Consider the following 23994-nt stretch of genomic DNA (forward strand, 5'->3'; position numbering starts at 1 on the left):
CTCCCGCCCTCCTCAGCCAGCTGGAACAACACCCTCAAGAAGAAGAAAAAGAAGCCCATTCCTCCTTCAAGTAGAGACATGAAATAGTCCAAACGTAACAATTAAATGCACAAATAATGTCGGAGTCTCCCAACTTTTCAGAAATAATTTCTCAGATTTTACAAGAGGTGCCAACAGTTAGCAGGAATCTCGGTGAGAACCAAAACAACCTGCTTAAAGTTGCAGATTACTGCGAAAACAACTACCTGCAGGTGAGCAATGATCATTTTACTAATCTGAAATATAATGGACACTTCATTAGGTACACTTGCGTGGTCCATTTTGATCAGGGGTGCCAACACTTGTTCTGCAGGCAAGCTACTTTTCAATTGACTAAGCCCTGGAGATCTACCTCATTCATATGTATAATTTATATTTATTTATTTATGAAAGAGACATTTTTGTTAACAAGTTAATGGTGTTTAATGATAATACAAGCATGTTTAACAAATATAGATTTCTTTCTTTCATGAATACAAGAATATAAGTTGGTGTATTACCTGATTCTGATGACTTGCATTTATTGGAATCAGACAGTGGTGCTGATAACGTCCGCATTTTCAAATGGAGGAGAAAAAAAGTCATCTCATTTGTCCAACTTGCATACTCGTTTTTAAACACTTTGTTATGAGAGTAGCATATGTGTGTGTGGCCCTTTAATGTCTGGCAGCAGGGGAGTGACGTCAGTGAGTGTGTGGGCGAGAGAGGAGAGGGAGCGGTCGCTGAGGGCGGGGGAGAAATACATTGGCATCAAACTCCGTAGCTTGCTAGCTTGTGCACGCTAGCTTTCTGAGACTCTTATTTTGTTAGCACAGGCAGGATGAAACAGGTCTTTTATTGTGAAGACAGGAGCTGTGCAGTCGGTCTTTAGAGTTTTGACAGCACGTACAGCCCAAGAGTCTGTTGAAATAAAAAGTGTTTCTCTCCGTCCTGTCAGTGATTTTTTTCTTAGAGCTCGCAGCAGCCAGCGTCATCTCACAATATCCTCGGGTGCTGAGAATGTCAAACTACTGACGAAAGTGAAGTCTTGGTGAAGATTGATAATTGCTCATTTTTATGTCTATTTTTTTAATGCCTGGCTTGCGATCAACTAACACACCCTCCGCGATCGACCGGTAGCTCGCGATCGACGTAATGGGCACCCCTGATTTAGATAGATGAATAGATAGATAGATACACAGCTGGATTGAAAGATGAAAGATTTGTATTTATTTTTTGCGGATTATTCTGCTTGGTTTGCACTGGTTACCAAGCTATATGTACTGTATACCACTGGAAAACACAAAACAATTTCAAACCATTTAAGAAATACTACAATTAAATTTACATCTTCATGCATATTGTGGTTTAATCTTTCATTTTGTTGTCTATATGGTTTTTTTTTTATGTACTCTGTATGATTTAATTACAAAAGAAATCACTGTGAAGAATATCATTTAATTGCTTGCTCTACTTTATGTTCCTGTATTCGACTTTTAATTTCTAATTTTAAACTTATATTTTGATTTATTAGCAATAACTGACTTTATGTACTAACATAACTGTTTTGATCCTGAGCTGCCACCTTATTGTGGTAGAGGAGTTTGAGTGTGCCCATGATCCATGGAGCTATGTTGTCTGGGGGTTTCTATGCCCTCTTGTAGGGTCCCCCGAGACACACAGGTCCGAGGTGAGTAACCAAAGAAAGACCAGTTCAAAGATCTCTATGAAAAGATACAACCCGAAGAAGCAAGGTGGGTCTTCCCCCGAATGGGCTCCCCACTCTCAGGAGGGGCATAGAGGTCAGGTGCAATGTGGGCTGGACTGTAGCCAAAGACAGGGCCCTTGGCGGTCTGATCCTTTGCACAGAAGCTAGCTCTTGCGACGTGGAATGTCACCTCGAGACGGGGGTAAGCAGCTTGAGCTGGTGCACAAAGTGGAGAAGTTCTGGCCCGTTCTTAATGACTCCTGGACTGCTTTGAAGCGATTCTGGACCACCATTCTCCACTTCAGGAGGGGAAAGCGGTGCGCTGCCAACACTGCGTATGGTGGGGATGGTGTGCTGCTGACTCTGACTCAGGATCTTATGTTCTGGTGGAGGAAATACTTCAAAGTCCTCCTCAATTCCACCAACACGTCTTCTTATGATGAAACAGTGCCTGGGGAGTCTGTGATGGACTCTCCTTTTCTGGGGCTGAGGTTGCCAAGGTAGGTAAAAAGCTCCTCGGTGGCAGGGCTTACAGTTCCTAAAGGTTCTTAATACTGTGGAGCTGTCTTGGTTGACAAGACTCTGCAACACTACATGGATATCCGGGTGGTGCCTCTGTATTGGCAGACCAGGGTGGTTGTTCCTCTCTAACAAAAGGAAACACTCTGTGGTTCAGTGTTTTTCACGATTGTTTTGTTCCAACAATCGTGGGATCACACTCCTGCCTTCCTGGTAAGGGTATTCAGGTGTACTGAAATGGAGGCTACGCCGGATTGTCGAACCTCAGATTCAGGAAGAGCAGTGTGGTTTTCGTCCTGGTCGTGGAATTGTGGACCAGGTTTATACTCTCTGCAGCGTCCTTGAGGTTGCCTAGGAGTTTGCCCAACCACTCTACATGGTTTTTGTGGACCAGGAGAAGGCATATTTGATCTTGTTCCTTTGTGAAATCCTGCGTGGAGTGCTTAAAAAGTATGGGGTATCGGACTGACTGATTGTGGCGGTCCGTATGATTGGTGTAAGAGCTTGGTCCGCATTGTCGGCTGTAAATCAGACCCGTTTCCAGTGAGGTTTGGACTGCGCCAGGGCAGCCCTTTTGTCATTGACTCTGTTCATAACATTTATGGACAGAATTTGTAGGTGCAGTTAGGTTGTTGAGGGGGTCCAGATTGGTGGCTGCAGGATTGGGTTTCTGCTTTTTGCAGATGATGTTGTCCTGCTGGCTTCATCTGTCCAGGATCTTCAGCTCTCACTGAATCGGTTTGCACTTCTAAGTCTCTGCTCCTCCACATCGAGAAGAGTCATATGAAGTAATTCAGGCATCTGGTCAGGATGCACCCCGAACGCCTCCCAAGGGAGGTGTTTAGGGTACATTTGACCGATAGGACCAGTAGGAGGCAACGGGGAAGACCCAAGGCACGTTGGTGGGACTGTCTCTCCCAGCTGGCCTGAGAATACCTTGGATCCCTTGGGAGGAGCTGGACAAAATGGCTTGGGAGAGGGAAGTCTGGGCTTCTCTGCTTAGGCGGCTGTCCCTGTGACCTGACCCCGGATAAACAGAAGAAGATGGATGGATGATGTATTTCAAATTTAGAAGAAGTAAACATGTGTTAGTAATTGCTAGGTTATGAAAAAACAGGTAGGATTAATTAAGCCTTGCTACTTCCTAGTCTTTTTCAGGCATGTTGAAAAGAGAACTGAAAAATATATGATGTATCATATTGAAAATGTGTACATGTTCGAAATAAACTTCAACAAATGTTTACCTAAAAATAATTTTTAAAAGTATGCTAATGTGTGTGTGTATGTATGTATGTATGTATGTATGTATGTATATATATATATATATATATATATATATATATATATATATATATATATATATATAGTGTAAGATTTATTTTCCTAAAGAAATATATATTTAAGATAATTAAGTGAATACATTATGATTTATTTAAAAACAAACAATAGTTTTTCTATTTAGAAAATATATTTTTTTGTACACATTTTTAGGCTAATTAAATATTTATTCATTTTTAGGGAAATAATCTTGGAATGCAAAATGGGTTGGAACATTTTTCTAGACATATTATATACTGTATATACTTGCTAATAAATCTTGTTCGTGTTTTTAAGCATACTGTTTTTAACTTAGTGTGGAGCACTAAAAATATGCAATTAAAATACTATAGCCTTTATAATAATTAAGTTTGGATAAAACAAAATATAGTATAAAATATACATCCTTCATAATGATTTGTTTTGAAATAAGTACAAAAAATCTATGTTTTGCATGTTTTCATTTCCTAAAATGCAAGAAAGGAAACTTATCTTAACTCAAACATACCAAAGGGAAATTAACTCTCTTTCTCTCTATATTTTTTTTTAGGCAGATGATCCAAGCAAGGTATTGGAGGAGTCCAAGGCTTTAGCCATTCAGGCGTTGGCGAGTGTAACTTACCAGATCAACAATGTTGCAACTTTACTGCTCAGACTGCTGGACTCTCAGACCATGCAGCTCAGCAACATGGAGTCTTCAGTCAACCTGCTGTCACTGGTCAGTAACACACACACACACACACACACACATTTTACATCCAATGTCCATGCTGTCATGTAACCCAGGCTGCAGCCATCCACTATGAGAAGGTGGCCAGAAGGGAGATCAGCACTTTCACCATTTCCCAAAACAAGATCCGCTCCAAACTTGTGGCCCGGCCTCCTTCAGGCAAGGAAGCAGAGAGAAGCTACTCCAGGGTACCAATATCATACTCTATTTTGGACTCCACTGGACATTGTTTCCAGGTAAATCTGACAACAAACATTTCCTAATAACCATCCTAATTTGAGCTTTAAGTGATGATGTCATCCTGTGTCCCCTCAACCCCCTCCACAGGTCACCAGGGAGACACCCACTAAGGGGCAAGGGAACACCGGGGACAGGACACTGAGCATTGCAGAAGTTCCCTCGTACGTCAATATACTATATATAATAACGCTAATAGTGTTGCGATACGGGGTCAGAGTTGACCTCGGCACTCTGACCCCGTATCTCAGCGACTGTGTCACAAACCTGGGGGTAAAGTTCGACTCAGATTTTAAATTCGAAAAACAAATCAGCAGCGTCGTTCAAAAAAGCTTTTATCAATTACGCCAAATAGCGAAAGTGAAACCGCTTCTGTCAGGACATGATCTCGAGAAATTATTTCACGTCTTTGTCTTGAATCGTTTAGACTACTGCAATGCCCTGTATGTAGCCATTAGGCAGGCCTCCCTCGCCCGCCGGCAGCTCCTGCAAAACTCTGCTGCTCGTCTGCTATATAAGCGTTCCTTCACTGGCTCCCTGTGCGTTATCGAATCAATTTTAAACTCCTTCTATTTGTTTTTAAATGTCTAAACAACCTCGCACCAACATATCTCTCCGACTTCCTTCAGCCTTACTGCCCCACCCGATCCCTAAGATCAGCTGATCAGCTGCTACTGACGGTCCCTGACACAAGGCTGAAGCTTAGAGGTGACAGAGCTTTCGCCGCTGCTGCTCCCAAACTCTGGAACGACCTACCTCTGACTGTTAGACAAGCCTCCTATCTTCCTGTTTTTAAATCTCTTTTAAAAACATACTTTTATTCCTTGGCTTTTAACACTGAGTGATATCCATCCTGCAGTGGCGCCCCATTATACACCTGCTGTGAACCTGTTTTTATGTTTTATTTATTTATTTTTTATCATGTTCTGTTTGTGTTGTGGCCCTGCGATGAGATGGCGACTTGTCCAGGGTGTACCCCGCCTTCCGCCCGATTGTAGCTGAGATAGGCGCCAGCGCCCCCCGCAACCCCAAAAGGGAATAAGCGGTAGAAAATGGATGGGTGGATGTTTGTGTTGTGTTGTTTGCTCGGTTCTCGTATTATCTTTTAACCTGCCCATTGTACAGCACTTTGGCTACCCTTGTGGTAAATTTTAAATGTGCTTTATAAATAAAGTTGATTTGATTTGATTAGTGTGGTCGCAATGAAAAAATATAAATGACACTCCATAGACAAAAATACAAAATTCCCTCTGAACCTGAATGCAACAGATTAACCAGATCTTAGTGTAGGGGTGTCCAAATTGCATTTTTGGCTCGCAGTTTGTTTTTTATTGTCCCTGTGCTTATTATAGAAAACTAAGTAATTCTTTAAAAATTAAAATTAATAAAAGTATGACACATTTTACCTGTACCACAATGCTAAAATGTTTGTTCTTCTGAAAGCTGAGCATGTTTTGACTTATCTTAAACTGGCGTTGTTATTTTTTAATGTACAAAATGTCTGGACACCCCTACTACATATGCTGTGAGATCATTATCATTTTAATACATAGACTCTTGTCTTTAAATACTTATTCCAGGTATGTTACAACTTTTTTCTTTTTACATTCATTTTTTATAAGTATTAATAGTAGTAGTAGATGTTTTATTAGGGTCATGTAAAAAGAAAAAAGTACAATTACGTGGAAAAAAGACAACATTTTTGCATAACAAAAGTCACAATTTTATCAAACGTCCCACATGAACTTAACACAGCAGTTTGATCTATTTGATAAGAAACATTTTATTGCAAAATGACTTGAAAAACATTATCTTTTATTATATTGTATTAACTGTTATTGTTTGTACTATTATTATAGTATGTTTGGCTTTATTCTAGAATATTTGTAGGTATACATTTTTCCACAAAAGAGAGAAAGTTAAACAAATAATTCCAGGAGGTCCTAGAAGTCTAGTGTCCAATCACATAGTTGACATATTTTCATCCAAATAATGTAAGCTGCTAATGTCGTCATTTTACTTCATACCATGAATTGATTAACGTGGACCCCGACTTAAACAAGTTGAAAAACTTATTCGGGTGTTACCATTTAGTGGTCAATTGTACGGATTATGTACTGAACTGTGCAATATACTAATAAAAGTATCAATCAATCAAACATTTATTTCATGATATATTCATATTTATGACATTTGCTGTGTGTGTGTGTGTGTGTGTGTGTGTGTGTGTGTGTGTGTGTGTGTGTGTGTGTGTGTGTGTGTGTGTGTGTGTGTGTGTGTGTGTGTGTGTGTGTGTGTGTGTGTGTGTGTGTGTGTGTGTGTAGGTCCAATCAAGGCATCGCTGTACCGCCACCATCACTTCCTGCTGATCCTAACACCCACAATGACCTTCCTCTTCCTCCTCATCAGCAAAATTCATTGGACCTCAGTATGTCTCCTCCTCCTCCTCCTCCTCCTCCTCCTCCTCCTCCTGCATCTCCCACTTCCTGTATGGACACCAGCCTGCCAACACCACCTTCTTTGACCTCACCAACATGTCTGCCCCCACCACCACCACCAAACAACCTCCTTTCTCCTTCTCCCGTAGCAGGAGGTATGCATCTCTTGCCTCCACCTCCACCCACTGGCAACTCCAACACTGTGCCTCCCACACCAAACATCTTTTCACCTCCTGCATTAGCAGATGCTTCTCTCCCACCTCCCCCTGTAACAAGAGGTACACCACCACCTCCTCCTCCTCCTCCTCCTCCTCCACTTCCTGCATCTCTCACTTCCTCTATTGACGCCAGTCTGCCAACACCACCTTCTTTAACCTCACCAACACGCCTGCCCCCACCACCAAACAACCTCCTTTCTCCTCCCGTAGCAGGAGGTACGCATCTCTTGCCTCCACCTCCACCCACTGGCACCTCCAACACTGTGCCTCCCCCACCAAACATCTTTTCACCTCCTGCAGTAGCAGATGCTTCTCTCCCGCCTCCCCCTGTAACAGGAGGTACACCACTTCCTCCTCCACTTCCAGCATCTCCCACTTCCTGTATGGACACCAGCCTGCCAACACCACCTTCTTTGACCTCACCAACATGTCTGCCACCACCACCACCACCAAACAACCTCCTTTCGTCTCCCCTAGCAGGAGGTGCGCATCTCTTGCCTCCACCTCCACCTCCACCCGCTGGCACCGCCAACATTGTGCCACCCCCACCAAACATCTTTTCACCTCCTTCAGGAGCAAATGCCTCTCTACCACCTCCCAATGTAACAGCAACTCCTCCTCCTCCTCCCCCCACTTCTGGTATGGACACCAGCCTGCCATCACCACCACCTCCTCCACCAAACTTATTTTCTCCGCCTCATGTAGCAGGAGCTCCTCCTCTCCCCCCTCCTCCTCCACCTCCACCCACTGGCATCGCCAACATGTTGCCAGCTCTTCCACCTCCACCCGTACATTAACACACCCATTTCCTATGAAAGCAGCTGAAATGCAACACTACTGTGTTACAGTATATAGTGTATACAGTATAATGCAGTATATATAATACAGTATACTGTATATCAGGGGTCAAAGACCTTTTTGAAACCATGAGCTACTTCTTGGGTACTGATTAATGCGAAGGGCTACCAGTTTGATACACACCTAAATAAAGTGCCAGAAATAGCCAATTTGCTCAATTTACCTTTAATAAATCAATTTATATATATATATTTTTAAAAAAGGGGTATTTCTGCCTGTCATTCCGTCGTACATTTTTTTTTCTTTTACGGAAGGTTTTTTGTAGAGAATAAATGATGAAAAAACACTTAATTGAACAATTTAAAAGAAGAGAAAACACAAAAAAAATGAAAATAAAATTTTGAAACATAGTTTATCTTCAATTTCGACTCTTTAAAATTCAACCAGAAAAATGAAGAGAAAAACTAGCTAATTCAAATCTTTTTGAAAAAGTTTATAAAATAATGTATGGAACATCATTAGTAATTTTTCCTGATTAAGATTTTTTTTTTAATTTTGATTACATTTTTAAATAGGTAAAAATCCAATCTGCACTTTGTTAGAATATATAACAAATTGGACCACAATCCTTTTTTCTTCTAGATTTTCCAGAACAAGAATTTTAAAAGAAATTCAAAAGACTTTGAAATAAGATTTAAATTTGATTCTACAGATTTTCTAGATTTTCCAGAATATTCTTTTTTAATTTTAATCATAAGTTTGAAGAAATATTTCACAAATATTCTTGGTAAAAAAAACAGCATGCTAAAATGAAGAATTAAATTCAAATGTATTTAACATTCTTTACAAAAAAAAAAAAAAAAATACTTAAACATTGATTTAAATTGTCAGAAAAGAAGAGGAAGGAATTTAAAAGGTAAAAAGGTATATGTGTTTAAAAATCCTAAAATCCTTTTTAAGGTTGTATTTTTTCTTTAAAATTGTCTTTCTGAAAGTTATAAAAAGCAAAGTAAAAAAATAAAAGAATTTATTTAAACAAGTGAAGACCAAGTCTTTAAAATGTTTTCTTGGATTTTCAAATTGTATTTGAGTTTTGTCTCTCTTAGAATTAAAAATGTCGAGCAAAGCGAGACCAACTTGCTAGTAAATAATAAAAAATAGAGGCAGCTCACTGGTAAGTGCTGCTATTTGAGCTATTTTTAGAACAGGCCAGAGGGCTACTCATCTGGTCCTTACGGGGTACCTGGTGCCCGCGGGCACCGCGTTGGTGACCCCTGGTATATATGATACAGTGCATATTATACAGTATATATGATACCGTATAGAGGTGAGTGCCATTCAATACTGTATGTTGATGATCACCTCAGCACTACTCCCTGATGACAACTACTTCTATAGCAGAATATTTTGGTCCAAGCTCTTGTTGGGCCTCGCACATCCAACATGTTTGAACAGCACTCAAGACATTCCTAGAAAACAAGCTCCAACACACTTTGTCCTTCCTCTGCCTTATTGGCTCTCTTTTTAGAATGTGCTAGAATTTCCAAAAACAAAAGACTGCGACCTTTGATCCGATGACAGCGGCATTATTGTATGATATAAATATGACGACAATATACCCACGCATGGAGCCCTTGATAGCGTCAGTGAGCTTGTAAAATGATTTTAACGAGGGTTTCACCTGCAGGGCAAGTTGGCACACAGGAAGAGGAGGGAGGAGTCAAGTTGTTACTACATCAAACTTTATACAACTACAACTAGCACATGCTGTATAGCGTACAGTGTGTTAGTCATTTTATAATACAAAGTAAAAACAGTAAAACGCTGACTGATCTGTTGATAATGATGTAAACCATGGGTGTCAAACTCCGGCCCACGGGCCAAATTTGGCCCGCCATGTAATTTCATTTGGCCATTGAGGCAATATCAAATTAACAGTAGAGCTGGCCCACCGGTATTATAGAGGGTCTGTGCCGCTGTAACACCACGTACACCGCTAATATTCATACTTGCCAACCCTCCCGATTTTCCCGGGAGACATCCGGAGTTCAGTGTCCCTCCCGAAAATCTCCCCGGGCAACCATTCTCCCGAATATCTGCCTTTAACGTTCTTTAAAACCTGTCGTCACGTCCACTTATCCTCCATACAAACAGCTTCATAATATAAGCGGCTTATATACACTCATAAGTGAATGCATCGCATACTTGGTCAACAGTCATACAGTTGACACTTGAGGGTGGCCGTATAAACAACTTTAACACTGTTCCAAATATGTGCCACACTGTGAACCCACACCAAACAAGAATGACAAACACATTTCGGGAGAACATCTGTATCGTAACACAACAGAACAAATACCCAGAAACCCTTGCAGCACTAACTCTTCTGGGACACTACAATACACGCTACCACCTAAAACGTTAATTTGTTCAACCTTGGCCCGCGGCTTTGTTCAGTTTTAAATTTTGGCCCACAATGTATTTGAGTTTGACACCCCTGATCTAAACGAAGGGGTGGCGTCGCTCAGATGCTTCCGCCATCCTAGTCACTGCCGTTGTGTCCTTGGGCAAGGCACTTCACTTGGTAAAATAAAGGTTAACATTTTGTTTAAATCCATTTTGTAATTCATTACAATTGTTGAATTGCGCCCTGCAATGAGGGAGCAACTTGTCCAGGGTGTAGACCGCCTTCCGCCCGATTGTAGCTGAGAAGGCACCAGCGCCCCCCCGCGACCCCAAAGGGAATAAGCGGTAGAAAATGGATGGATTGTTGAATTGCTTCTATAGACTGTAGTCATTTTAATGTAATAATTAGCATGAGTAATAAAGTAATCTGTAATAAATATTTGCTGTTAATAAGAAATATTGGAGAATACAATGCAAGTCTGTTAACAGCCTTTTTTTAAAAATGATAATTATTACGTTCCTGACATTCCTGCCACGGGCGCCGGATCCAACTGACTTGAAACCAAAGCCGTGCAGGAACGTCTCATCAGAGCAAAGTATATTAATGATTACAATTATTGTCATTACTTAAATAAAAATGGGAAAGCAGTCTGTTTAAATTGACTTTTTTTTTTCAAATAAGTGAATTTTAGAACCCTGCAACAACCTAATTTTGTTCTTCTTCTCAGCAGATATTGTAAAAGTTTTTATTCTATCGACTGTACATCCGTAAAGTATTCACAGCGCTTCCTTAAGTTATGTTACAGCCTTATTCCAAAATGTAATAATATAAATTTTTTGTCCTCAAAATTCTGCACACAACACCTCAAAATGACAAGTTTTTGTTTTTTTTCCTTAAAAAAAACCATGTACATAAGTATTGAGATCCATGGATCAATACGTTGTTGATGCACCTTTGGCAGCAATTATAGCCTCAAATATTCTTTGAATAGGATGCCGCAAGCTTGACACACCTAACTTTGACCTCTTTGCAGCACCTCTTAACCTTCATCAGGTTGGATGGCAAGTGTTGGTTTTTATCCGGGATGTCTCTGTACATTGCTGCATTCTACTGTGTACATGTGAGTACATCGTTTTTTTGAATACACTTGCAAATTAACCACCAAAAAAAAAACCTTCACATTGTCACATGGTATTGTCTGTATAATTTTGAGCACAAAAATGTGTGTATTCCATTTCGGAATTGGGCTGTTACATAAAATGTGGAAAAAGTTAAGTATTTTCTGGATGTGCAGTATTTCAGGCACAACCAACCAAATGTATTTAATTCAAGTTAGTAATATAAATGCAACTATTTAGTTTCTGCTTTATGCAATTATGTTTATGGGCTTCATTTATTCTAAACCCGCAAAACGTAACCACTTTTGTCATTTCTGTAAGAAGCTTAAACAAGAAGATACGGCCATGGCCATGTAGAAAAATAATATCAATGAGTTATCAGCTTGCCAGATGGCATGTGCTGCTCACGGCCACTAGGGGGCAGATTTACTAGTATCTAGGGTAGTGGTTCTCAACCTTTTTTCAGTGATGTACCCCCTGTGAACATGTTTTTAATTCAAGTACCCCCTAATCAGAGCAAAGCATTTTTGGTTGAAAAAAAGAGATAAAGAAGTAAAATACAGCACTATGTCATCAGTTTCTGATTTATTAAATTGTATAACTGCAAAATATTACTAATTTGTAGTGGTCTTTCTTGAACTATTTGGAAAAAAAAGATATTAAAAAAAATAAACTTGTTGAAAAATAAACAAGTGATTCAATTATAAAGATTTCTACACATAGAAGTAATCATCAACTTAAAGTGCCCTCTTTGGGGATTGTAATGGAGATCCATCTTGATTCATGAACTTAATTCTAAACATTTCTTCACAAAAAAAGAAATCTTTAACATCAATATTTATGGAACATGTCCACAAAAAATCTAGCTGTCAAAACTGAATATTGCATTGTTGCATTTCTTTTCACAGTTTATGAACTTACATTCATATTTTGCTGAAGTATTATTCCCTAAATATATTTATAAAGGATTTACGAAGTGTTGCTATTTTTAGAATATTTAAAAAATAATCTCACGTACCCCTTGGCATACCTTCAAGTACCCCCAGGGGTACGTGTACTCCCATTTGAGAACCACTGATCTAGGGCAGCGTGTCAAAAGATTTGGCCTGTCACATTATGCCATACGGCCCGTGAAAACCTGGTGATGATATGCGTCAATAAAGTACAATATTTTTTCTTACTAATGTATAGGCTCTTTCCTTTTTGACAGCAAAAAGTCATGTAGTGCATGAAATTGCATAAGTTGACCAAACTTTAATAGGTACTATAGCAACAAATATGAGACAATCCAAAACACGTTTTTGTTCAAATAAAAATCAATACTTATTTTAAATATCTGCTTGATTTCTGAGTTCAAAGAAAGTTATCTATCAAATTGTACACTGTAAAAATGTAAATTATTTTTTCGGTAAAAAAAATGGCAGCTCAGTCTCCAGAATTTTAAATAAAATAAAACTGCCATGCCGTTTTATTTTCTTTCAAAAAACCACAAAAAAACCCTGTAAGTTTTACAATAAAAACCGCAAGTAAGTCGCCAGAATTGTACTGTAAAAAAGTCCAAACTGTGATACCGTTTTTCCGTTAGTTATCCACAGTAAATACAACCACCTCAGATTTTATGGTAAAACATTTAAAAATGTTACGATACAATTCCGACAACTGAGCTTTTAGTTTGTTTTTTACTGTAAAATCTACATTAAAAAAATATTTATTTTTTTTACAGTGTATGAGAAAAAAAGTTAACGAAATGCATAAGCAATTTTCTAAAAGTGATTCTCAAACTGGTACACGGGCTCATCTAGTGGTACACAAAATAATCACTTAGTGTTTTATGTTTCAATATTCAAACACAGTGTCATTGTTATAGTGGTCAAATACATTAAAAATACTTGTTTATAAAAACTTGTCTAGTTTTTAATTAATATGGAGGCCTACTACGTTACTGCATTTTAATGTCATTATGGTGGCGTTTTCTGAGGTGGTACTTGGTGTGAAAAAAATTTGAGAAGCACGGTTCTAATGCTATCATGAGGCCAATTCCTGTACATTTATATTCATAGGCTATTCACTTTTACAAGCGGCCCCCTGAGGGCAGCCATTACTGCGAGTTGGCGCTCTATGAAAATGAGTTTGACAGCCCTGATCTGTGTTTTACATGCTACAAACCCCGTTTCCATGAGTTGGGAAATTGTGTTAGATGTAAATATAAACGGAATACAATGATTTGCAAATCCTTTTCAACCCATATTCAGTTGAATGCACTACAAAGACAACATATTTGATGTTCAAACTCATAACATTTTTTTTTTGTAAATAATAATTAACTTAGAATTTCATGGCTGCAACACGTGCCAAAGTAGTTGGGAAAGGGCATGTTCACCACTGTGTTACATCACATTTTCTTTTAACAACAATCAATAAACAAACGTTTGGGAACTGAGGAAACTAATTGTTGAAGCTTTGAAAGTGAAATTCTTTACCATTCTTGCTTGATGTACAGCTTAAGTTGTTCAACAGTTGTCATATTTTAGGCTTCATAATGCGCCACACATTTTCGATGGGAGACAGGTCTGGACTGCAGGCGAGCCAAGAAAGTACCCGCACTCTTACTACGAAGCCATGCTGTTGTAACACGTGGCTTGGCATTGTTTTGCTGAAATAAGCAGGGGCGTCCATGATAACGTTGCTTGGATGACAACATATGTTGCTCCAAAACCTGTGAGGACCATTCAGCATCAATGGTGCCTTCACAGATGTGTAAGTTACCCATGCCTTGGGCACTAATACACCCCCATACCATCACAGATGCTGGCTTTTGAATTTTGCGCCTATAACAATCCGGATGGTTATTTTCCTCTTTGTTCCGGAGGACACCACGTCCACAGTTTCCAAATAGAATTTGAAATGTGGACTCGTCAGACCACAGAACACTTTTCCACTTTGCATCAGTCCATCTTAGATGAGCTCGGACCCAGAGAAGCCGGCAGTATTTCTCAGTGTTGTTAATAAATGGCATTCGCTTTGCATAGTAGAGTTTTAACTTGCACTTGCAGATGTAGCGACCAACTGCGGTTAATGACAGTGGTTTTCTGAAGTGTTCCTGAGCCCATGTGGTGATATCCTTTACACACTGATGTCGGTTTTTGATGCAGTACCGCCTGAGGGATCAAAGGTCTGTAATATCATTGCTTACGTGCAGTGATTTCTCCAAATTCTCTGAACCTTTTGATAATTTTACAAACCGTAGATTGTAAAATCCCTAAATTTCTTGCAATAGAACATTTCTCAACGAGCTAACACTTTTTGACAATTTGCATACAAATTGATGACCCTCGCCCCATCCTTGTTTGTGAATTACTTAGCATTTCATGGAAGCTGCTCTTTTACCCAATAATGACACCCACCTGTTCCCAATTAGCCTGCACACCTGTGGGATGTTCCATATAAGTGTTTGATGAGCATTCCTCAACTTTATAAATATTTATTGCCACCTTTCCCAACTTCTTTGTCACGTGTTGCTGGCATCAAATTCTAAAGTTAATGATTATTTGCAAAAAAAAAAAAAATGTTTATCTGTTTGAACATCAAATATGTTGTCTTTGTAGCATAATCAACTGAATATGGGCTGAAAATGATTTGCAAATCATTGTATTCCGTTTATATTTACATCTAACACAATTTCCCAACTCATATGGAAACGGGGTTTGTAACATATTGTTAAAGATGCAATGGAACCAACCGATGGAGCAACAACATTTATCCACGAGCAGCATGGTCATGTAGAGTTAGTTACTCATTCATTGGGCAACGGACACTCGTAACATCCATCCAGGAAATGTGTAAAACAGGAAGTTGACCTCAAAGTCCTGTGGCTTTAAACGGGACAATAACACTGTAAAAAAAAATTGAATCTTGCAGTGAAGACAATAGAAGTGATACACTTCACCTATTTGGAGGCACGCAGCACCCAGGAGACCTTCTTTACGTTTGGGATCCCCCTGCAAGGTAAGACCGTCTTATATGAACTTAAAAAGTGTTCGTGTCTTAAGGAATTTAGATTTAGTTGATAGGAACGTGTGCAGTGAGCAAGACATTTATAGGATGAAGGTCCAAAGAGTATGTTGGTCATTCAGCCTACAAGCCCACACAATAGTTGAAGTGATACACGTTCATAGGAAATATGTGACTCTTGTTAGCAGTACAACACTACTAAACCTTGAACCATTGCATTATCTGTCATAAAGTGAGTGAATGAAAAACTATATATTCATATTTTTCATCCCCAGTGATGTCAAGGACTTTGCGGCAGCCATGACTATTGTGAATACTCTTCAATATGTGTGAGTATTCACAGTCCCTAATAATAACACCTCAATAAACCTATTAATCGCTGGCTTTCTAGATTCCCGTGCTTGGTGGTGTCCATCGCTGTGGTTCTCCTCTGCTTCTACCTGCACGCCAGGAAGAAGAGAGCGGCGTACGACGTCACCGTGGCAACTGCACAAGATGACAGCGGCGTCGCCATCCAGGCTATTTCAGCGTCAGAAGGTCAGGAGGTGCCAGAGCCCCATTATGACAGACTCCCTCCAAGATACAGCACCATTGAGCTGCCGCCTCCTTACGAACTGGTGGGTAGCAGACCCCATCTTTTATCTTTGTGTTCATACGAGTGCGGGAATCAAGGCTATGTTATGGAGTTGAAAGTGAATTCCTTTCTTTAGTTTGAACAAAATTACCATGATAACTGATTCCTCAGTATAATTATCCCTTGTTTATCGCTGTTAACTTGTTCCGGACCTGATAATTTAATTACCACGGACTAGGAATCATTAATTACAACCAGAATATAAAAACCTGTTTACTACATTCTAAACACGTATTTCAACATGAAATAACAGCCTTTAGTTACCTTACCTTTACACTCTTTTACTTTAAAGGCCTACTGAAACCCACTACTACCGACCACGCAGTCTGATAGTTTATATATCAATGATGAAATATTAACATTGCAACACATGCCAATACGGCCTTTTTAGTTTACTAAATTGCAATTTTAAATTTCGTGCGGAAGTATCACGTTAAAACGTTGCGGTATGATGACGCGCGCGCGTGATCTCATGCATTGTAGAGAACATTTTGGTCCAGCACCGTTCCCAGCTATAAGTCGTCTCTTTTCATCGCATAATTCCACAGTATTATGGACATCTGTGTTGCTGAATCTTTTGCAATTTGTTCAATTAATAATGGAGAGGTCAAAGAAGAAAGATGTAGGTGGGAAGCGGAATATTGCGGCTGCCATTAACATCACAAACACAGCCGGTGTTTCCTTGTTTACATTCCCGAAAGATGACGGTGAAGCTTCACTATGGAACAGAGCGGTCAAGCGAACATGGTTCCCTACCACATGTCAACCAGCAGGTTTCGGTGAGAAAATAGTGGGAATAAGTCGGCTCTTACCGTAGACATGAGCTGAGAGCTTGCGTCGTTCCTCCTGCACCTGTCAAACAGGCAGCTGCGGACTCTCTTGCCTCCTCCCACCGGCCGTCGGATGCTTACACCATGGAGGAAGCAACGGCTGCCTCCGCCTTGTCGAGAAACGTGGCTTCCCTCGGAGACACTGGCGGTCACCACACCCGTGGCCACACCCCTCAGACTTTCAGGTTGTACAGGTACGACCATATACTCTCACAAACACTAGTAACACAATGAGCAGATAAGGGATTTTCCAGAATTATTCTAGTAAATTTAATAACATCTGAATCGCTCTGCCGTCTAGTTTTTTTTTTCTAGTCGCTCACTGTCACTTTCCTCATCCACGAATCTTTCATCCTCGCTCAAATTAATGGGGAAATCGTCGCTTTCTCGGTCCGAATCGCTCTTGCTGCTGGTGGCCATGATTGTAAACAATGTTCAGATGTGAGGAGCCCTACAACCCGTAATGTCACACGCACATCGTCTGCTACTTCCGGTACAGGCAAGGCTTTTTTATTAGCGACCTAAAGTTGCAAACTTTATCGTGGATGTTCTCTACTAAATCCTTTCAGCAAAAATATGGCAATATCGCGAAATGATCAAGTATGACACATAGAACGGACCTGCTATCCCCGTTTAAATAAGAAAATCTCAATTCAGTAGGCCTTTAATATAGCAATGCTGTCTGAGGCTGAGCCAATCAGTGGGCACGATACTGGTCTGATTGGTTTAATGTCATCTGGTGGTCAATACTACTGTAGTATTGATACTTTTACTTTATTTAGCCATTTCTATGTATGAAAATGCTTGATTTAGGGCCGGATTATTAGAGATTATGCTTTCAATCAATCAAAGTTTATTTATATACTCCTAAATCACAAGTATCTCAAAGGGCTGTACAAGCCACAACGACATCCTCGGTTCGGATCCCACATCAGGGTAAGGAAAAACTCAGCCCAGTGGGATGACAATGAGAAACCTTGGAGAGAACCGCAGATGTGGGTGACTTTAAAAAATAAAAAAAAATCTGCAATGTATTTAATATTTGAAGCGCAATGTCGTGAGTGATGACTGTTTTTGGATACATGGTAAGATCTTTTTTTAAATGTCATGTTTTCACTATCTGTATGATAACTACAGACAAATTATTATACACCCATATAGGACGACTTATCTTTTCTAATCAAAACAATACAAAAGGTACTGTACCTTGATTTTTGTATGCCTCACTTTTCATATGATTAAAATGTTGCCAAATTTTACCCGTTTTCGTATACTATCTCACTCATTGTAGGGTTAAGCATTGCAACTCATCCGTTTGCTGGCGTATCACAATCAAGTGCACCAACTCCGTCTCTGAGCTTTTTTAATTTAGTAAAACTGCAAAAATCCACCACAGGCCAAATAAAGTTGGGAGTACCAGCACTTTGATACAGAAAGGGAGAAATAACGTATGAGGGTGGCATCCTCGGGGCCTCTCCCCTTCACACTCTCCACTTATCACCGTCTTAAATGTTTTGAGTCAATATTTTTGCTGTCTAAATCAAATGAATTGGATTGACATTCCTTATGCAGAAACATGCTTAGGTTATCATACGATTCTGTCTTTGTTCCACCGTGATTGAGTATTTTTTGTTTTTACTTGAATTTCTGTCAATAGTGAGAAATAGAGATTGGTCAATGATGCATGAGAGAGAGTGTGGCACACGCACTACCTCTATTGACACTGCATTGATACGGTGTTTTATAATGGTGCATAAAAAAGTTGTATTCGACCTTTTTGATTGATTGATTCTTTTATTAGTAGATTGCACAGTTCAGTACATATTCCGTACAATTGACCACTAAATGGTAACACCCGAATAAGTTTTTCAACTTGTTTAAGTCGGGGTCCACGTTAATCAATTCATGGTAAATTAATAGTTTGCGAATAGTCTTCCCTCGCAACGTCACGCTACAAATATTGCAGCTTTGCATTGCAGATATTTTTAAAGCATATTAAAAAAAAATTCCCTACTAAATTAAGCAATTTCAAGCATAAAAATTGCTAAATAAATTGAAAAAAAAAAAAAAAACTGCTACTGTAGTATTGGCCACTAAAGGCAACCAATTAGATTGACCAATTAGAGCATGTTGTTCAGTACCGTGGCCACTGATTGGCTCAGCCTTAGTCAGAACTACTGGATTGGATTAAAAGGGTGTAAAAGTGATTATAGGCTGTTACTTCATGTCTAGAGAGCTCCATAATCATGGAAAATGTATTTAGAAGTTCATAAACAGTTTTTTTTGTTTTTTTTAAGATATGAATATTTTTGGTTTATAATGAATGATTCCTACATGGTAGATTATTTAATTATAATTTATTGCGGCCATGAACGGAACCAATTAACAGCGATAAATAAGGGATTACTGGATCATTCCCCTTTGTTTTAATAAACAGCTGCACAGACAGCGATATGAAACATGCAAGTTTGCTCAATGAGCCAATTAGGAAAAGAACATTTAACTTAAGTGGCCTTGTAATATCAAAATAATCCCATACTTTGGAATTTTTCTTAGTTGCATTTAGATCGATGATGGAGACAAAAAGCGATGTCAAACACGACTCTTCTGACTTCCTGATAAACGCAGTTTGGTGCTTCACAGTCAAACGACACAGCAGTTGTGTATCAGTCACATGATTTGTTCTTAAAATGGCACACACACGGAGGCATCAAGGGACACAGTAACTGTGTTTCATGATGCTCCAGTATAGTTAGACCCATCACTAGTAACAAATATGTTACATAAGTTCTCCAAGTTAAAACGTAGCTCTTGTATTCCATGTCATTGAAATGTAAAGTGACAAAGACATAATTTCTTTTAGTTTGACCCCAAACTGACAAGTGTCTGGCCGGGGGGCCCGCCGCCCGCCTATGAGATGTACCCAATAACACTCCCTTTGGCCCCTCATTACTGGATGACCCCTTCCACCAGCACCCATGTGCACCCACCCCCCCAGCGGAGGCACCACCGGGCATCTTTCAGCTAAAAACAACAACACGGTGCGTTTTCAAGAGAACTTTTTCAATGCATCTTGTTGTCCTGCACACCAACAACATGTCTTTTAGTGATAGTATATAGTCTTTATTACAATACACTTACAGCTTGAAGGTAAAACATGTATAGGTTGCCAGGTTGTTTGGAACAGGAAGTGATGGTTTTTAAATGTTTCATGATTGTGTTTCCTTGGCTTGTTAAACCACATTAAGGCAAAAGTAGGAATAATGAGTTTGCACATCACAAATAACTGACATGAAGAAATGTTGGTCGTGTTAGTAGTATTCGTTTGTCGTCTACTGCAGGATACTTTTCTTCTACGATTAGTGGGTTTGCAAATTGTCAGTGCCACAAATACAATCAATGTAAAAAGAGTATAGATCAAAGTATAGGTAGCATGGTTGTTCCAAATGTTTCTATTGCTGTTCATGTTCCAGACCAGCGTTGTAACACAGGAAAAGCACATTTCTCAATGCGTACAATGTATGATCTACAGGTACAATTCATTACAAATGTCACATCCCTTGTACTGTATATATCTGCCAGCCTCTTTCATACCAATCCAATGTAAACATTACACTACGTAAAGTATCTAAGATTTGGAAGGCTAAAATTTTTATAGAGAACTTTCTATCTAAAATACTACTTGACAGTATGGATGGGCATTTGACTATATTTACACATTACTTATTACAATGGGAAGCAAGAAATATACCTGTCAACATTTGCAATAAGAAAATTGGTAAAAGTATGGGATTTTCATCAAAATAACTGTTAATTCAATAAAATAAATACATAGGGCTTGATTTACTAAGATCCAAATACCTCAGACTAAACGTGTGCAATGTATAAAATAGCATGTAACGAGTGGGCGTGTTGTGTCTCCATAGATACCCATTTTTGTGACGGAGGCTGCACTAATAATGTGAAAAATACTTCTTAAAAAACACGCATCTACTGATTTTAATTTTATCAGCCACTAAGGTCATCTAGCAGCTATGAAAATATAAAATGATGTTGCTGAATAGATGTCTTTTTTTTATTGAGGAATGTTTAAATATGTTGAAATTTACACGCAGGATGAGGAATTCTCTGTGTCCTTGCAGTGCCAACACTCCTCTCACAGCTTTGTGTGAAACTATCAGTTTGCACCTCCTTTTCAAACGAGCTAAATAGTGCTCCCAAAACAGTGATGAGTGTTGATAAGACATTGCGCGTACTGTATAATATAATATAATATGCATTTTCTCCTCCCAATATTGTAGGTGTTTTGATCAACATATATTTTGCATATTAATGAAGACAGAGATGCAAAATGGATTGCACATCTTTATCTGCTCATTGAACAGACGCAATCCTCTTAGCACACGCAATGCGAATGTATGAAATGTGCAATCAAGTTTTCACGTGCTTTAGCATGTGCAAACTTGAATTTGCATTCATTTAAAGCGCATTAAATCAGGCCCTTAATGCCTGGTAGGGGTTGTGAATCCTTGTCCCTTGTATCACAATAGTGTCACTGAACATTGACAAACAATTTGGTCCGACGGTATACGAGGCTTCTGACAAAGAAACCATGTAATTTTACATAAATGAAAATAAAAACAAATCTAGCACTTACATTTGAAATATATTTGTCTCATGTCTTTTCTCCTTCAATGTTACAGAAAGCATGAAGTGTGAGCAGCTGCCTGCTCTTCTTTAGAAAAAGATAATAGTTTCCTATGATTTATTTGTCAAAGTATTTACTCAAAGTTTGGTTTTTTGTCAGAGATGTCCATCCATCTCTCTCATGTTGATTTTATTGAATCACGTGAGATGTAACTCGCCGTGCGGCTGTCACCATCCCACCTTGTGAAGTGCCAAGGTTTGATCCGAGTGGACCTGCTGTGGTAGCAGCAGTATTGCTGAGCATTCCATTTTTTATGCTGACAAAAATCTGGGGGAGAAAAGGTGGCCGGGAGAAAGTAATACAAATAATGTGATTATCCGGCCAAAACGGGAAGTTGACAGTTAGGTCTGGTGAAAAGATCTTATGTGGCAAAAGTGAAAAGTAAGGTTTTTATCTTCCAATTTTGTGCCTAAAGGTACACATTTTAAATTTTCTTTTAAGAAGCCTTAAAGCTGGGGTACCAAAGTTATATTCCATCTATCCATTTTCTACTGCTTAATCCCTTTGGTCACGGGGGGTGCTGGTGCCTATCTCAGCTACAATCGGTCAGAAGGCGGTGTTCACCCTGGACAAATCGCCATCTCATCATAGGGCCAACACAGATAGACAGATAACATTCACACTCACATTCACACACTAAAGCCAGGTGCATGTCTTTGGAGGTGGGAGGTAGCCGGAGTACCTGGAGGGAACCCACACAGTCACGGGGAGAACATGCAAACTCCACACAGAAAGATCCCAAGCCCGGGATTGAACCCAGGACTACTCGGGACTTTCGTATTCTGAGGCAGACGCACTAACCCCTCTTCCACCGTGCTGCCCTCAAAGTTATATTACTTTACTTAAAAAAATAAATCACATTAGCATCATACTTGTTACAGTAATTCCTTCGGATCCAACGACGGGATTTAGAGAAAGGAGGGGTGAGCAGAGCCCACAAAGGAGCCTCCTCTTTGGCTGATGTGTTATGTAGTGAAGCAAGCTTGTTTGCAGTAAAGCATGGCTGCCGAACATCCACCTGGAAAGACTGTAATACCTGCGCTTGCTGTTACAGCATATACTGATGATAACAAAACAAAAAGGAAATCCGAGTAAGAAAAGAAAGACACTGAAGATCTAAAAAAAAATTTAAGACAAGCCAAACAGATATATATTGCTCCAGTGTATTCAAGATAGTACCTTCTATACAGGTAACCAATTGTTCCATTTTCCTACATTTGGTGTATATTTTTGCATGGCGATATGTGTTACAGATAGTCTGCACCAAAATAGGAACTAGGACATCTTTCTGTGCAACTTAAGACTGTCAACAAGCTATGTGTGTGCACCTACAGCTCTCATGCGCGACTTCGTACACTTCCAGAGAGGATGAGACTAGGAGGGACTATCAAAAAGTTTGCGCAGAATTGGGGGCGGGATTTACAGTTAGAATTCTGCCTGATGACACAAGATTCAAGTACCCCAGCTTAAAGGATTAAACAAAATCTATTTTAGAACAGTAAACTGAATCAACAGCGCCTCTAGTGGTTAAGTAGTGCATTCCACTTTGCCTCAATTGCTTAGACCAGTGGTCCCCAACCCTTTTGTAGCTTGATAATTTTTTGCGCAGCCCGGCGGCGGGGGTGGGGTGAGGGAATTGGACCACTTTATGTCATGAAAAGGGGAAGTTTTTTGGCTTGGTGCACTAATTGTAAGTGTATCTTCACTAATTGTAAGTGTATCTTGTGTTTTTTATGTTGATTTAATTAAAAAAATATATATATAATATTTTAAAAAATAATAAAAAATTCTTCTGCTGTACCAATCGAGCCCAGTGGTTGGGGACCACTGGCTTAGACAATAAAATCCTCACAACTGACCAATGGTTTGCTTTTTGTGCCCATCCCTATTCTATATCTAGTTCCATGTACATAATAACAACACACCCACTCTCACCATTGCACTAAACCCCATTAGCTCTAGAACAGTTCCAAAATCAACAGAAGTATTACAAATTAAATACAACACCAAGTTCAAAAACACCCACTTGGACGGCGCCGTGGGGGTTAAATCGTCCGCCATTCTTCAAAACACCCAGTTGACAGGCACCCACTGTTGCTCGTTAAACAGTTTTTCCATGGCAGCCCGTAGATTTCGGAAGGTTGCTTCTAGACCATCGTTTACGATGCAGAGGTCAAAATAATGTCCGTAGGCCCTCTTAATGCGCTCGCTCTCATCCACCGTCCTCTTGAGCTCGGAGTCCTATGTAAGGAGGACAACAGGACATCTTAACTGCTCACAAGTCTGACTCACTACAAACTTGG

General features: G+C 39.5%; 3 protein-coding genes across 8 annotated transcripts in view; 1 reads left to right on the top strand and 2 right to left on the bottom strand.

Annotated features, from left to right (window-relative positions):
* ace (angiotensin I converting enzyme (peptidyl-dipeptidase A) 1) overlaps positions 1-698 on the bottom strand; it is a 61767-nt gene extending 61069 nt beyond the window's left edge. Inside the window, exon 1 of the mRNA XM_061909143.1 lies at positions 540-698. The gene's annotated coding sequence lies outside the window, so the exon portion shown is untranslated. The remainder of the gene's footprint in view (positions 1-539) is intronic.
* Positions 1-21652, top strand: abi3b (ABI family, member 3b). Of its 4 annotated transcripts, none has more exons than XM_061909152.1 (9): positions 1-251; positions 4113-4280; positions 4349-4528; positions 4620-4693; positions 6854-6957; positions 11424-11510; positions 15427-15513; positions 15911-16136; positions 19847-21652. In XM_061909152.1, the coding sequence occupies exons 1-9, from the start codon at positions 117-119 to the stop codon at positions 19860-19862; spliced, it is 1077 nt and encodes a 358-aa protein (XP_061765136.1). In that variant the 5' UTR covers positions 1-116; the 3' UTR covers positions 19863-21652. The 4 variants fall into 4 exon arrangements, with proteins under 4 accessions (XP_061765136.1, XP_061765133.1, XP_061765135.1 ...); XM_061909153.1 differs by lacking the exon at positions 19847-21652 and adding an exon at positions 15795-15848 and having other exon boundaries at positions 4-251; positions 15911-16053; XM_061909151.1 differs by lacking the exons at positions 15427-15513; positions 15911-16136; positions 19847-21652 and having other exon boundaries at positions 3-251; positions 7396-12688.
* The window catches only part of mpp2b (MAGUK p55 scaffold protein 2b), a 77929-nt gene continuing 73464 nt past the window's right edge, over positions 19530-23994 (bottom strand). For all 3 annotated transcript variants that reach the window (XM_061909148.1, XM_061909147.1, XM_061909146.1), the window contains one exon: positions 19530-23932. In XM_061909148.1, the coding sequence (XP_061765132.1) occupies positions 23756-23932 (177 nt within the window). In that variant the 3' untranslated portion in view covers positions 19530-23755. The remainder of the gene's footprint in view (positions 23933-23994) is intronic.

The sequence above is a fragment of the Nerophis ophidion genome, linkage group LG08, assembly GCF_033978795.1.
Source record: "Nerophis ophidion isolate RoL-2023_Sa linkage group LG08, RoL_Noph_v1.0, whole genome shotgun sequence".
Classification (NCBI taxonomy): Eukaryota; Metazoa; Chordata; class Actinopteri; order Syngnathiformes; family Syngnathidae; genus Nerophis; species Nerophis ophidion.

Bases quoted from the DNA above. Each gene is read 5' to 3' on its own strand.
- abi3b (XM_061909149.1), top strand. From the start codon at position 117: ATGTCGGAGTCTCCCAACTTTTCAGAAATAATTTCTCAGATTTTACAA. The intron at 252-4,112 runs GTGAGCAATGAT...ATTTTTTTTTAG, and splicing joins GCGAAAACAACTACCTGCAG to GCAGATGATCCAAGCAAGGT. The intron at 4,529-4,619 runs GTAAATCTGACA...CCCCCTCCACAG, and splicing joins CCACTGGACATTGTTTCCAG to GTCACCAGGGAGACACCCAC.